General features: G+C 39.3%; 1 protein-coding gene across 1 annotated transcript in view; it reads right to left on the bottom strand.

Annotated features, from left to right (window-relative positions):
• Positions 1–15570, bottom strand: part of slc34a2a (solute carrier family 34 member 2a) — a 26300-nt gene extending 10730 nt beyond the window's left edge. The window contains exons 1-7 of the mRNA XM_061905816.1: positions 15230–15570; positions 13923–13956; positions 13725–13835; positions 11237–11365; positions 11006–11149; positions 6879–6990; positions 6562–6754 (exon numbers count right to left, since the gene is read on the bottom strand). Of these exons, the coding sequence (XP_061761800.1) occupies positions 6562–6754; positions 6879–6990; positions 11006–11149; positions 11237–11365; positions 13725–13835; positions 13923–13956; positions 15230–15253 (747 nt within the window). The 5' untranslated portion in view covers positions 15254–15570. The remainder of the gene's footprint in view (positions 1–6561; positions 6755–6878; positions 6991–11005; positions 11150–11236; positions 11366–13724; positions 13836–13922; positions 13957–15229) is intronic.
• Between the last annotated feature and the right edge of the window lie 1245 nt (positions 15571–16815).

Genomic DNA, 16815 nt, shown 5'->3' with positions numbered 1-16815 from the left:
GCTTCCGCCATCCTAGTCAATGCCGTTGTGTCCTTGGGCAAGACACTTTACCCACCTGCTCCCAGTGCCACCCACACTGGTTTAAATGTAACTTAGACTTTGGGTTTCACTCTGTAAAGCGCTTTGAGTCACTAGAGAAAAGCGCTATATAAATATAATTCACTTCACTTCACAACAGTCCAGGGTCTCCGCTGTCATGTTTTACGCTTCATAATGCGCCACACATTTTCGATGGGAGACAGGTCTAGACTGCAGGCGGGCCTGGAAAGTACCCGCACTCTTTTTTTACGAAGCCACGCTGTTGTAACACGTGCTGAATGTGGCTTGGCACTGTCTTGCTGAAATAAGCAGGTACGTCCATGAAAAAGATGGCGCTTAGATGGCAGCATATGTTGTTCCAAAACCTGTATGTACCTTTCAGCATTAATGGTGCCTTCACAGATGTGTAAGTTACCCATGCCTTGCGCACTAATGCACGCCCATACCATCACAAATACTGGCTTTTGAACTTTGCGTCGATAACAGTCTGGATGGTTCGCTTCCCCTTTGGTCCGGATGACACGATGTCGAATATTTCCAAAAACAATTAGAAATGTGGAGTCGTCAGACCCCTGCGATGAGGTGGCGACTTGTCCAGGGTGTACCCCGCCTTCAGCCCGATTGTCGCTGAGATAGGCGCCAGCGACCCCAAAAAGGAATAAGCGGTAGAAAATGGATGGATGGACTCGTCAGACTACAGAACACTTTTCCACTTTGCATCAGTCCATCTTAGATGATCTCGAGCCCAGAGAAGACGGCGCCGTTTCTGGATGTTGTTGATAAATGGCTTTCGCTTTGCATAGTAGAGCTTTAAAGGCCTACTGAAATGAGATTTTCTTTTTTAAACGGGGATAGCAGGTCCATTCTATCTGTCATACTTGATAATTTCGCGATATTGCCATATTTTTGCTGAAAGGATTTAGTAGAGAACATCCACGATAAAGTTCGCGACTGTCGGTTGCAAGAGAAATGCCCTTCCTCTACCGGAAGTCGCAGACGATGACGTCGCAAGTTTGGGGGCTTCTCACATATTCACATTGATTTTAATGGGAGCCTCCAACAAAAAGTGCTATTCGGACCAAGAAAACGACAATTTCCCCATTAATTTGAGCGAGGATGAAAGATTCGTGTTTGAGGATATTGATAGTGACGGACTAGAAAAAAAAAAAAAAAACGAGTTAAAAAAAAAAAAAGATTCCGATGTTTTTAAACACATTTACTAGGATAATTTTGGGGAATCCTTATCCTTCTATTGTGTTGCTAGTGTTTTAGTGAGTTTAATATTACCTGATAGTCAATCGGAAGGGTGTGTCCACGGGTGTGTTGACGCGCAGTGTCTCAGGGGAGTCGACGGCAGCTTCATGGACGGCCCAAGCTCAGCTTTTCTCCGGTAAGAAGCAACTTTTTAACCACAATTTTCTCACCGAAACCTGCTGGTTGACATTTGGTCTGGATTCATGTTCGCTTGACCGCGCTCTGATCCATAGTAAATTTTCACCTCCGGGAATTTTAAACAAGGAATCAGCGTGTGTTTGTGTGGCTAAAGGCTAAAGCTTCTCAACTCCATCTTTCTACTGTGACTTCTCCAATATTAATTCAACAAATTGCAAAAGATTCAGCAACACAGATCTCCAAAATACTGTGTAATTATGCCGTTAAAGCAGACGACATTTAGCTGTGTGTGTGCGTAGCGCTCATACTTCCTAAAAACGTGTGACGTTTTCAAGACAAAACTCCCGGGAAATTTAAAATTGTAATTTAGTCAACTAAAAAAGCCGTATTGGCATTTGTTGCAATGTTAATATTTCATCATTGATATATAAACTATAAGACTGCGTGGTGGGTAGTAGTGGGTTTCAGTAGGCCTTTAACTTGCACTTACATATGTAGCGACGAACTGTATTTAGTGACAGTGGTTTTCTGAAGTGTCCCTTAGCCCATGTGGTGATACCCTTTAGAGATTGATGTCGGTTTTTGATACAGTGCCGTCTGAGGGATCGAAGGTCAAGGTCATTCAATGTTGGTTTCCAGTCATGCCGCTTACGTGGAGTGATTTCTCCAGATTCTCTGAACCTTTTGATGATATTTTGGAGCGTAGATGTTGAAATCCCTAAATTTCTTGCAAATGCACTTTGAGAAACGTTGTTCTTAAACTGTTTGACTATTTACTCACACAGATGTGGAAAAAAGGGGTGTACCTTGCCCTATCCTTTCTTGTGAAAGACTGAGCATTTTTTTGGGAAGCTGTTTTTATAGCCAATCATGGCACCCACCTGTTCCCAATTAGCCTGCACACCTGTGGCATGTTCCATGTTGGATGAGCATTCCTCAACTTTATCAGTATTTATTGCCACCTTTCCCAACTTCTTTGTCACATGTTGCTGGCTTCAAATTCAAAAGTTAATTATTATTTGCAAGAAAAAAAATATTTATCTGTTTGAACATCAAATATGTTGTCTTTGTAGCATATTCAACTGAATATGGGTTGAAAATAATTTGCAAATCTTTGTATTCCGTTTATATTTACATCTAACACAATTTCCCAACTCATGGAAACGGGGTTTGTATGTATATATATATATATATATATATATATATATATATATATATATATATATATATATATATATATATATATATATATATATGGACGGGTACCGACGGGCCAAGCGGTGTGCAGCTTTAGCGGTCGCGGAGGCAAAAACTCGGACATGGGAAGAGTTCGGGGAAGCCATGGAAAACGACTTCCGGACGGCTTCGAAGCGATTCTGGACCACCATCCGCTGCCTCAGGAAGGGGAAGCAGTGCACTATCAACACCGTGTATGGTGCGGATGGTGTTCTGCTGACTTCGACTGCGGATGTTGTGGATCGGTGGAGGGAATACTTCGAAGACCTCCTCAATCCCACCAACACGTCTTCCTTTGAGGAAGCGGTGCCTGGGGAATCTGTGGTGGACTCTCCTATTTCTGGGGCTGAGGTCGCTGAGGTAGTTAAAAAGCTCCTCGGCGGCAAGGCCCCGGGGGTGGATGAGATCCGCCCGGAGTTCCTTAAGGCTCTGGATGCTGTGGGGCTGTCTTGGTTGACAAGACTCTGCAGCATCGCGTGGACATTGGGGGCGGTACCTCTGGATTGGCAGACCGGGGTGGTGGTCCCTCTCTTTAAGAAGGGGGACCGGAGGGTGTGTTCCAACTATCGTGGGATCACACTCCTCAGCCTTCCCGGTAAGGTTTATTCAGGTGTACTGGAGAGGAGGCTTCGCCGGATAGTCAAACCTCGGATTCAGGAGGAACAGTGTGGTTTTCATCCTGGTCGTGGAACTGTGGACCAGCTCTATACTCTCAGCAGGGTTTTTGAGGGTGCATGGGAGTTTGCCCAAACAGTCTACATGTGCTTTGTGGACTTGGAGAAGGCATTCGACCGTGTCCCTCGGGAAGTCCTGTGGGGAGTGCTCAGAGAGTATGGGGTACCGGACTGTCTTATTGTGGCAGTCCGCTCCCTGTATGATCAGTGTCAGAGCTTGGTCCGCATTGCTGGCAGTAAGTCGGACACGTTTCCAGTGAGGGTTGGACTCCGCCAAGGCTGTCTTTTGTCACCGATTCTGTTCATAACTTTTATGGACAGAATTTCTAGGCGCAGCCAAGGCGTTGAGGGGATCCGGTTTGGTGGCCACGGGATTAGGTCTCTGCTTTTTGCAGATGATGTAGTCCTGATGGCTTCATCTGGCCGGGATCTTCAGCTCTCACTGGATCGGTTCGCAGCCGAGTGTGAAGCGACCGGAATGAGAATCAGCACCTCCAAGTCCGAGTCCATGGTTCTCGCCCGGAAAAGGGTGGAGTGCCATCTCCGGGTTGGGGAGGAGACCCTGCCCCAAGTGGAGGAGTTCAAGTACCTAGGAGTCTTGTTTACGAGTGGGGGAAGAGTGGATCGTGACATCGACAGGTGGAGCGGTGCGGCGTCTTCAGTAATGCGGACGTTGTATCGATCCGTTGTGGTGAAGAAGGAGCTGAGCCGGAAGGCAAAGCTCTCAATTTACCGGTCGATCTACGTTCCCATCCTCACCTATGGTCATGAGCTTTGGGTCATGACCGAAAGGATAAGATCACGGGTACAAGCGGCCGAAATGAGTTTCCTCCACCGGGTGGCGGGGCTCTCCCTTAGAGATAGGGTGAGAAGCTCTGCCATCAGGGAGGAGCTCAACGTAAAGCCGCTGCTCCTCCACATCGAGAGGAGCCAGATGAGGTGGTTCGGGCATCTGGTCAGGATGCCACCCGAACGCCTCCCTAGGGATGTGTTTAGGGCACGTCCAGCTGGTAGGAGGCCACGGGGAAGACCCAGGACACGTTGGGAAGACTATGTCTCCCGGCTGGCCTGGGAACGCCTCAGGATCCCCCGGGAAGAGCTAGACGAAGGGGCTGGAGATAGGGAAGTCTGGGCTTCCCTGCTTAGGCTGCTGCCCCCGCGACCCGACCTCGGATAAGCGGAAGATGATGGATGGATATATATATATATATATATATATATATATATATATATATATATATATATATATATATATATATATATATATATATATGTATATATATATATATATATATGTATATATATATATACCGATACGTTTGTATGTGTATGTATATATGTGTGTGTGTATACATAGATACTATATGTATATATATATATATGTATATATATATATATATATATATATATATATATATATAATTTATTGAATCAGAAATATATATATATATATATATATATATATATATATATATATATATATATATATATATATATATATATATATATATATATATATAATTTATTGAATCAAAAATATCAAAATTCAATGATTTGGTACATTTGTGAAAAAAAAATGATGCACAAAGCTAACTACAACCTGCTAGCCAAGAATGTACAGTAATTGTAACCTCATATTGATAAAATGTCTTTCAAAAAATGTGTTTGCATGTACAACACTTAAAACCATGAGTATATCAGTTTGTTGGAATTAAGTTATGGAATTCATTAATTAAAAAATCTTCTAAGAAGATCCACTTTATAAAGAATTCAAAATAAAAGGAAGAAAAAAGTGATAAACATCTTGATCTTTATCAATAATTTGTGATAATCTCTTTCATCTGATTATGTAAACAACATACTTAACTATTTATTTATGATAACCTTTTTTAGTTATTTGTTTAGTTTTTATGTGTACAGCAGGCACAAGACATTGATACAACGTACATGTCCTTTAAAAGTGACGTTGAAACATCGTTTCCATGTTGTTTCAACATTAAGTTTAATTGTAGAATATTGGTTGGGAAATGCCCAAAATTCAACAGTCAGATCAACGTCAGAACCCAACATTGTTTGAACATCGTCAAAAAGTATGATGTTTCAACATCGTATTTGTGTTGGAAAATATTGGTTGGGAAATGACCAAAGTTCAATGTCAAATCAATGTCACAACTTGACATTGAAGATACGATGTCAAAAAGCATGTAGTTTCAATGTTTGGTTTAATTGTAGAATATTGGTTGGGAAATGACCAAAATTCAATGGTCAAATCAACTTCAGAACCCAACATTGATTGAACTTTGTCGTAAAGCACATTGCTTCAATGTTCTATTTGTGTTGTAAGATATTGCTTGGAAAATTAACACATTTCAAGGTCAAATCAACGTCAGATCCCAACATTGATTAAACGTTGTCAAACAGCATGTTGGTTCAACGTTGTATTTGTGTTGGGAAATATTGGTTGGGATATGACCAAAATTCAATGTCAAATCAACGTCACAACCTGACATTGTTTAAACGTTGCCAAAAAGCATGGTGTTTCAATGTTGTATTTGTGTGGTAGAATATTTTTTGGGATATGACCAAAGTTCAAAGTCAAATCACTGTCAGAACATGACATTGAATAAACGTTGTTAAAAATCATGTTGTTTCAACGTTATGTTTGTGATGGGAAATGGCCAAATTTCAATGTCAGAACCTGACATTGATTAAACGTTTTCAAAGAGCATGTTGTTTCAACCTTGTATTTGTGTTGGAGAATATTGGTCAGGAAATGACCAAAATTTAAAGGTCAAAGTAACGTCACAACATACCATTGATTAAACGTTGTCAAAAAGCATCTTGTTTCAACGTTTTATTTGTGTTGTAGATATTGGTCAGGAAATGACCAAAATTCAATGTCAAAGCAACGTCAGAATCCAACATTGATTAAACGTTGTCAAAAAGCATGTTGTTTCAACTTTGGATTTGTGTTGGACAATATTGATTGAAAAACGACCAAAATTCAATGGTCAAATCAACATCACAACCTAGCATTGAATAAACGTCGTCAAACAGCATGTTGTTTCAACGTTATGTTTGACTTGCTCGAACAGGACCTCATTCAAAGACTTCTCAACGTTGTTTCAATGACTTGTGCCTGCTGGGATTTTGTAACAAAAGCTGATGTTGTCTAAAAGACATTCTAATACGTCAGGTTCCTCCGGGCGACGACTTGTACCTCAATGATGGCGTCTGTTAGGGGGTCTGTGATGACGTTCAACAGCTCAGGGGGCTCGCCGCTCTGGATTTGGAAGGAGTCGATGATGATCTTGGTGACCTCGTACAGGTACCCGGTGGCCACCTCTAGGGGCAGCAGCACCAGCACCGACAGCCAATTGAAGAAGTCGTGCACCGTGGCACCCGCGAAGGCCCTGTCACAGATAACACCTGAACTTTGACCTCTCTGCTGGTAGCAACAGTACACAGTACACTGCCAGCAAGATAGGAACTACCGTGTCTTTTTGCTGCCGCAATAAATAGTGGCCTCACGCTCACCTGCGGAAGACGCTTCGGTCCCCGGCCTGCGTCATGGCAACCAGTGTGTTGGTGACCGAGGTGCCAATGTTGGTGCCCATGATGATGGGCACTGCCAGCTGCACCGTCAGCACTGCATACAGTAGGACATTTTACTCATCATCCTCTCTCTGTGTGTGCTCTTGTATTCCTGCCTTTCTTGAGACATGAAGAAGGAAAGTATCTTCCATATGAGGAGGTGTGAACAAGTGATGACTTACTGTACATCATGCTCCAAATAACATTGCATCTAATAGACAATGTCTCATTTGTGGTGACATCTATCAAAATGAGGGTGGTCCCAAAAAGGAGGGATTTTTCACATTGACTGTGTGTCGCTTTTAAAGGTGATCCCCCTCTGGTCAACATATGAAACAACAAGTGTGTAAAATTGGAAGTGCTCCCTCTCTGGCCAACAAATGAAATAAGTGTGTGTGTAAGAAATTGAAATGTGCACCCTTTGGCCAAAATCAATTTAAAACAAATTAAAAATATGAATATAGAGACATACTATGATAACTTGAAGTAAATAATGAAGATTAAAAAACAATCAAAAACAAAAAATAATTACAAAAAACTTACTTTTTTATATTTGCATAGTATTTATTTATTATTAGTGTTGTAAATGCACATCTGACTACCTACTCAGTGGCCTAGTGGGTAGAGTGTCCGCCCTGAGATCGGTAGGTCGTGAGTTCAAACCCCGGCCGAGTCATACCAAAAACTATAAAAAGTGGGACCCATTACCTCCCTGCTTAGCACTCAGCATTAAGGGTTGGAATTGAGGGCTAAATCATCATAAATGATTCCCGGGCGCGGCACCACTGCTGCCCACTGCTCCCCTCACCTCCCAGGGGGTGATCAAGGGTGATGGGTCAAATGCAGAGATTAATTTCGCCACACCTTGTGTGTGTGTGGCACTCATTGGTACTTTAACTTTAACTTTATATATCTAAAAAGGGTGGTCCTAAAGAGGTAGGCATTTTTCTCAGATGTCTCAAGAAGGGCAGAAATACAAGAGTGTGTGTGCGTTTATGCATGTGTGTGTGTGCGTGTGTGTGGGAGTGTGTTTTGTTACCAGGGGTGATAAACTTTCGGCACCTAACGATTTCATCCAATTTCTGGGGTGATGATTCGATACAGAATTGATTCTCGATTCAAACAGATCCTCACCGGGTGTTATTTGGTATAACTAGAATTTGCAATCTGCGATAAGCTGGCGACTTGTCCGGGGTGTGCCCCGCCTTCCGCCCGAATGCAGCTGAGATGGGCTCCAGTGACCCCAAAGGGGACAAGCGGTAGAAAATGGATGGATGGATGGATAGAATTTGCAATCCCAGAAGGAATTGTGTGTGCACGTGCGATCCGATATTGGAACTGAGATGCTTAAATGTCCGAGGTGTGTGGATGCTGGGACGGTTTGAATCGAATGAGAAATGTGGGATATTGAGAGGTCTGTAAATTGCCCAATCATTTTCAATCAGGGGAAATTCCTGGTAATTCCAGGTAATCAGTGAATGATTTGACATTCACACAATAATAATAAGTAGATGACCCACCATCAAAACATTTCAGGAAGATTGGATTATGCAGAAGGAAGTCGTGACCGTTATAACGTTCCACCACAAAGGTTCGATACTGGTGTTGAGTCATTTTCATATCCCGATTTAAAACCCCTTAACCAGTTTGGAAGGAGCTCTGATCATCTAAAGTGCAGCAATGACAGTCTGATGGATGATAGGGCTGTTCTCGCAGTAAGGCTCCGCCCACTACCACTGGGTATGAATATGTACTTCAGTGTTATCATCATCATCCTTTGCATCAACTCTGGTCAAGACCTCAGCTTCTAGACCTGAGTTACGTCATCTAATATTGTGTTCCAAACATGTTTTGCTTCAAATCAAAGTAAGTACTGTGGGTTATCCATCAAGTTGTGCACTTCAAAAATGATTTTGACGCTAGAAAAATGGTTACTAAGCGGCCAAAACTTTACCATAAATAAAACCAGAACTGTGGTATCACTTACAGGAATACACAGTAAAAACAACCATAGATTTGACAAAAAAAAATGTTTGTATTGTTTTTCTATTTTTCACTTATATGCTGTAAAAAAAAAACATTGTAAATGTTGGCAACTGATCTGTCTACAGATTTGTTTTTACACTGTGTGTAAAAAAAAAAAACAATTATAAATAAATATTTTTGTAGTAATATTCCAGCAGGCCCAAGAAATTGAAACAACGTTGGCAACTTGTTGAATTAGGTCCTGACATTGTGCAACTCAATCATAACGTTGAAACAACATGCTTTTTGACGACGTTTAATCAATGTCAGGTTGTGACGTTGATTTGATGTTCAATTTTGATTATTTCCCAACCAATGTTCTCCAACACAAATACAACGTTGAAACAACATGCTTTTTGATGACGTTTAATCAACGTTAGGTTCCGACATTGATTTGACATTGAATTTTGGTAATTTCCCAACCAATATTCGACAACACAAATACAACGTTGAAACAACATGCTTTTTGACGTTTAATCAATGTTGGGATCTGATGTTGATTTGACATTGAATTTTGGTCATTTCCCAACAAATATACTACAACACAAACACAATATTGAAACATGCTTTTTGGCGACTTTTAATCAACGTCAGGTTGTGACGTTGAATTTTGGCGTTTAATCAATGTTGGGATCTGATGTTGATTTGACATTGAATTTTGGTCATTTCCCAACAAATATACTACAACACAAACACAATATTGAAACATGCTTTTTGGCGACTTTTAATCATCGTCAGGTTGTGACGTTGAATTTTGACGTTTAATCAATGTTGGGATCTGATGTTGATTTGACATTGAATTTTGGTCATTTCCCAACAAATATACTACAACACAAACACAATATTGAAACATGCTTTTTGGCGACTTTTAATCAACATCAGGTTGTGACGTTGAATTTTGGTCATTTCCCAACCAATATTCTACAACGTTGAAACAACATGCTTTTTGACAACATTTAATCAATGTTGGGTTCTGACATTGAATGTTTGTCATTTCCCAACATATATGCTACATATAGCGGTATAGCTCGGTTGGTAGAGCGGCCGTGCCAGCAACTTGAGGGTTGCAGGTTCGATCCCTGCTTCCGCCATCCTAGTCACTGCCGTTGTGTCCTCGGGCAAGACACTTTACCCACCTGCTCCCAGTGCCACCCACACTGGTTTAAATATAACTTATATATTAAGTTTCACTATGTAAAGCGCTTTGAGTCACTAGAGGAAAAGCGCTATATAGATATAATTCACTTCACTTCAAAACAAACACAACATGCTTTTTGGCGACTTTTAATCAACGTCAGGTTGTGACGTTGAATTTTGGTCATTTCCCGACCAATATTCTGCAACGTTAAAACAACATGCTTTTTGATTACATTTAATCAACGTTAGGTTCTGACATTGATTTGACATTGAATTTTGGTCATTTCCCAACCAATATTCTCCAACACAAATACAACGTTGAAACAACGTGCTTTTTGACGTTTAATCAATGTTGGGTTCGGACATTGATTTGACATTGAATTTTGGTCATTTCCCCCAAAATATGCTACAACACAAACACAACATTGAAACAACATGCTTTTTGACAACTTTTAATCAATGTTGGATTCTGGCATTGATTTGACATTGAAATTTGGTCATTTCACAACCAATATTCTACAACATTGAAACATCATACTATGTGACATCGTTTAATCAATGTCAGGTTGTAACGTTGATTTGACGTTGAAATTTGGTCATTTTCCAACCAATAATCTTTAACACAAACACAACGTTGAATTAACATGATTTTTAACAACATTTATTCAATGCTCAGTTGTGACGTTGATTTGACATTGAAATGTGGTCATTTCCCAACCAACGACGTTGATCCAACGCTGGACACCAATGTCTTAAGTCACAAATACAACTGTTTCGCAACCTTGTTTCAAAGTTACTTTTAAAGTACGTTGCATCAACGTGTTGATGGAATGGACTTAAAATGGGGATGCATCAACGTGTATTATAGTGCGCCCCGGCTGGGATTGACGTGCGGTCTTTGTACTCACGCCCGGAGGAGACCATGCTGACTACGATGGAGGACGAGGTGGACGAGCTCTGGACCAGCAGAGTCACCAGGACGCCGATTACCAGACCAGCCAGAGGGTTGGACAAGACCGCGTTGTCCTGGAAAATGTCCCCCGCCGCTTTGCCTGCGTGGACACAGTGGAGGCACATTTCTCAGCTTCTATTTTTATATGATCCTTGTTGTTTTTATTCATTTGTGTTATGATCCTTGCCTCCCACAAGCTGGAAGGCGGAGCTGAGGATGTCCAGAGAGCAGATGAACATGTAAAGCAGGCCCAACAGCACCAGCAGCTTCACCAGGGACACCAGCACCCTCAGCACCTTCGCCTGGCAGTCCAGCGCTGACACGGTCAAACACATTATTTGTACATTCAAGGAAATTTTACTTTATTTTCTATTTTAACAACCAGGACAATTTTTTAAAAAGTCACTTCACTTCAAGAATGTGCTCAAATACTCTTTTTTCCCCCCACTTGTTTTTTCCATTTTTGACTGTAAATGTTTATTTAATAAATCCTAAATAATTATGAAATAAATTAGGTAATTATATTTCATAAAAATATAATTAAATATAGATATAAGTCCAATTCCTTGCTAAGTATAAAGTGTCAAAGTTGGCGACACTCATCCCTCCTGCTGAGTCTTCTTACGCTCTGGCAGACCAGATAGCACCAGACATATTTGTCTGGATGTGTTTGTGGTGGGACTTGACTAGTAAATGCATAGTGCGACTATTTCAACTAATATTAACACTAATTATAGTAATAGTGATGTTTTGTACTTAAATTCCAGTTGGCTTATTTATGGCGCTTTTTAAGACACTTAAAAATAGAACTGAATTCAGCAAATTAACCATAGATAGTGTAAAAAAATAATACTTTATTACAAACCCCAAAACCAGCAAAGTTGTCACGTTGTGTAAATGGTAAATAAAAAGAGAATACAATGATTTGCGAATCCTTTTCAACTTATATTCAATTGAATAGACTGCAAAGACAAGATATTTCATGTTCACACTGAGAAACTTTGTTATTTTTTTTGATAATATTAGCTCATTTGGAATTTGATGCCTGTAACATGTTTCCCAAAAAGCTGGCACAAGTGGCAAAAAAGAGTGAGAAAGTTGAGGAATTCTCATCAAATACTTATTTGGAACATCCCACAGGTGAACAGGCTAATTGGGAACAGGTGGGTGCCATGATTGGCTATAAAAGCAGCTTCCATTAAATGCTCAGTCATTCACAAACAAGGACGGGGCGAGGCTCACCACTTTGTCAACAAATGCCTTAGCAAATTGTTTAAGAACAACATTTCTCGAGCAGCTATTGCAAGGAATTTAGGGATTTCACCATCTACGCTCCATAATATCATCAAAAGTTCCAGAGAATCTGGAGAAATCACTGCACGTACGCCATTATATTACGCACATTGGATCCCTCAAGCGATACTGCACCAAAAAGCGACATCATGGTGTAAAGGATATCACCACATGGGCTCAGGAACACTTCAGAAAACCACTGTCAATAACTACAGTTGGTCACTACATCTGTAAGTGCAAGTTAAAACTCTACTATGCAAAGCCATGGCCGTTTATCAACAACACCCAGGATTGCTTCGCTGGGCCCAAAGCACAAAGTGTAAAAGGCAGCATGTGTGATGGTATGGGGTTGTATTAGTGGCCAAAGCATGGGTAAGTTACACATCTGTGAAGGCACCATTAATGCTGAAAGATACATACAGCTTTTGGAGCAAAATATGTTGCACTCCAAGCAACGTTATCATGGACGCCCCTGCTTATTTCAGCAGGACAATGCACGTGTTCCAACAGCGTGTCTTCATACTAAAAGAGTGCGGGTACTAGACTGGCCTGCCTGTAGTCCAGACATTGAAAATGTGTGGTGCAATGTGAAAGCTAAACTATCAGAAGGGAGACTGTTGAACAACTTAAGCTGTACATCAAGCAAGAATGGGAAATAATTCCACTTCAAAAATGTGTCTCTTCAGTTCCCAAACCTTTACTGAGTGTTGTTTAAAGGAAGATTTATGTAACACATTGGTAAAAATGCCCCTCTGATAACTTTTTTGCAACGTGTTGCTACCATTAAATTCTAAGTTGATGATTATTTTCAAAAAAAAAAAAAAGTTTCTCAGTGTGAACATGAAATATCTTGTCTTTGCAGTCTATTCAATATAAGTTGAAAAGGATTTGCAAATATCATTGTATTCTCTTTTTATTTACCATTTACACAACGTGACAACTTTACTGCTTTTGGCTTTTCTACATACAGTATATACTATATACTGAAGTCATTTCATGTGTACATGTTTGCACACCCAGTGCTCAATAAAACATATCTAAAAAACAGGCAGTGATTTAATCTTCATTGTGAATTAATAGTTAATTGATTATAATTCGGTTATATTTTATGATTACAATCTGGAATACAATGAAAACAAGGCAATGCAGGTGGTTGAGCCAGTCTCACGTGCCGTTCTCTTCTTTATCTGTCATTAATGATAAGTTTTATCAATATGTTAATAATTCACCCGTCATTAATTAGTGATTCCATATCAGCTGAGAGCGACACACCCGCCTGACTAACCGCACAGCAGCAGTTTTTTACTGGAACCGTGTCAATATTTTTCACTCTTTCCATCCATCCATCCATCCATTTACTACCGCTTGTCCACACGTCTCACCTGACCACGGCACCCCCGTGTCCTGTAGCTCGGGAAGGTCCCAGGGGTCTTCTTCTTCTGGCTCCCCATCCATCAGAGCCAGGGTGGAGTGTGCGGGACTTCCCTTGTGCTCTATTCACCCACAAACAAGAGAATGGTAATGTCGTATAATAATTATGTCAAATATCATCTCTTATTTCCGTCTGCACAGGAATTTACCTTTGCTTTCATTATTTTTTTTTTGCTGCACAGCCTGAAAAAAAGAGGGAAAAGTGTCAGGAAAAAAGAAATAAACATCAAATGGAATGTAATTAAATAAATTTAATTAAACACATAAATTAATCAATCAATTCAATTCAATTAATTCAGATTAAAAATATTAATACAATTAATTACATCCATCCATTTTCTACCGCTATGGATCGAGGGGATGCTTGAGCCTATACCAGCTGCACTTCAATGAATAACAATAATAATGAACCGGACAAGCGGTAGGAAATGGATGGATGGACTACAAAAAAAAAGACATTTTATTAAATAAAATAAATAAGCAAACAAACAAATACATGATTAAATAAAATAATACAATATTAAATTTGATTAAAAAAAATAATAATAAAATTAAATTGGACTAAATTTACAGAAATAATAAAAACAATTAAAATAAAATGGTATCAAATTAAATTAAAAACATTAAATGGAATAAAAAATACAACAAAATGGGGAAAACAATGAAATCAAATAAATATATACACAAACAAATATATAAATAACCTAATACATTAAATTACATGAAATATATTAGATTAAATAAAATAAAACAAAATGGATTTTTTTTATAAAATGAAATTAATTAAATATATATACAAACAATGATATTACTTAAATTAGATAAAATTAAATTTAAATAATAATGCAAATAAGATACAATTAAATAACATTTTACTAAATACAAAACAAAAAATAAAATAAAATAGGATAAAATATTTAGTATTTGCCTTCATATTTATATACAATCTGCTCTACAATTGTTCCACTGTCATGCACAGTCCCCCCTCCTACATGTCAAGGTATTGATCATTTGCTCGCATGGTGTCATGGCCACAGGAAAATTCCACTAGCACCACAATACTCAGCAGCACACGGAAATGAAGCAGAATGGATTTTGGGGGGGGAAAGTCTCTCAGAGTTATCTTTAATCTACTTGCTGTTTAAATATTTGATGTCTTCGTTTTCACTTACTGATGAAACAGAAAATGGATTGAGGAAGTGTTGTAGGACAAATTGGAACTTATGACTTTTTATTCATTATTACTTACATTATAGGTATTTTTTGTCAATGTTTTGTATTCGTCACTTTGCCCAACTTTTTCCATGCACAGTATAATATTGAATCAGCACAACCTGTATCTTTCATGTGAGGATTAATTTTTTTCAAGTTGGTCTTACAAATAATTGTACTTGCAGAAATAAGACATGTTTGTATTCATACAATGTTGAAAATAATAATAAGGGTATTTGCTCACCTCAGGTATCTTTAGTGCATCCATGCTCTCAGAGTGCGGCCTTCAGTTGGTCAAACGCTTCCCTCCACACAGGTGTGGTGGAAAAGGTGAGGGAGGTTGAGGCAGGTGGAACCTTTTGCATCTTTAAGAAGGTTTCACCCCTCACAGATAAGAGGAACACACCTCTCAAACCTTGACGATTCTCTCCGTAATCTCTACTGCACGTTGTGTTGCAATCTAGTTTACATTGTTGTACACCTAGTGTGTGTGTGTGTGTGTGTGTGTGGACAGGATGTGAAATGTGTCATCCAGGCTCTACTTAGTTTGATCATTGTGACAAACTATTGATCTTCTCTGCAGAGTTACTCATTGGTTAACACTCTGCGCTAAATTTAGACATGTAAATGAAATATCACTTACTTACTTGTAAAAAAAAAATTCTAATCAATATTAGTATTGGTGTCTAAAATGAGGCAAGTGAACAACAGTTTGGCCTTTAGTGTTGAACTTGTGTATTGTTGTGTGACTGTCGTGACGTTTTAGTAAATGCTTTTTTTGCCTCAATTCCTTTCAATTTTTCCGTTTAAAAGTAGTGTTTTGTTATTTATGTTGTCTGTGTTAAAATATGGTATTTTATGATTTTACAGATTTGCTGTATTTATTAGTTTGTGATCAGTACTTCTGCTGTCATTAGGAAACCGCAGAGTGTTTGTCCCCAGCATGGCGCCCGGTCATCACGTGAGGGGCTTTAGACCAATCATTTAGGGGCTCTTCTGGCCATACTTTCACTCTGATTGGTCAAAAGCCTCTCACGTGACGACCGGGCGCCATGCTGGAGACCGACTCCGAAATTGAGTTGGCCATAGGCTGTCGGACACAGTGTAACAGCGATACTTAGAGGCTATACTGTGCTATTGCTACATGTCATACATATACATATGCATATACAAAAATGTATGTATGTTTATATCAATTCATTTATCAGAATAAATCCAAATCAAGCGATTTTTTTGGATCACTTTATCTCAATATCATCAGATAATATTAAAGTTGGCCTAGATGCTTTTTTATATAGAAAAGAACAAATACAATTCGTAAGAAAAATTACATTTATTCAATTTGCATCTGTTCTCCCCGTGAATGCGTGGGTTCCCTCCGGGTACTCCGGCTTCCTCCCACTTCCAAAGACATGCACCTGGGGATAGGTTGGTTGGCAACACTAAATTGGCCCTAGTGTGTGAATGTGAGTGTGTTTGTCTATCTGTGTTGGCCCTGCCATGAGCTGGCGACTTGTCCAGGGTGTATGCCACCTTCCGTCCAATTGTAGCTGAGATAGGCGCCAGCGCCCCCCGCAACACCAAAAGGGAATAAGCGGTAGGAAATGGATGGAAGGAAATTAAATAAACCACAAATAATACGTACATTGTGTATTTTGATTTTATTTTCCCGCTATATTTTATCAATAATATTTATTTATATTATATTTTTAATATAAAGTGTTTGTTTTAAAATGTGCACTGATTTTTTTCAATTTAAATGTATTTTTACATTTTATGTTTTTATTTTTTCAACTGATGATACGTATATATATATATATATATATATAT

The sequence above is a fragment of the Nerophis ophidion genome, linkage group LG01 (genome assembly GCF_033978795.1).
Source record: "Nerophis ophidion isolate RoL-2023_Sa linkage group LG01, RoL_Noph_v1.0, whole genome shotgun sequence".
Lineage (NCBI taxonomy): Eukaryota > Metazoa > Chordata > Actinopteri > Syngnathiformes > Syngnathidae > Nerophis > Nerophis ophidion.
The sequence above is the reverse complement of the archived record's forward strand: the minus strand, read 5'-3'. Positions and strand labels throughout refer to the sequence as shown.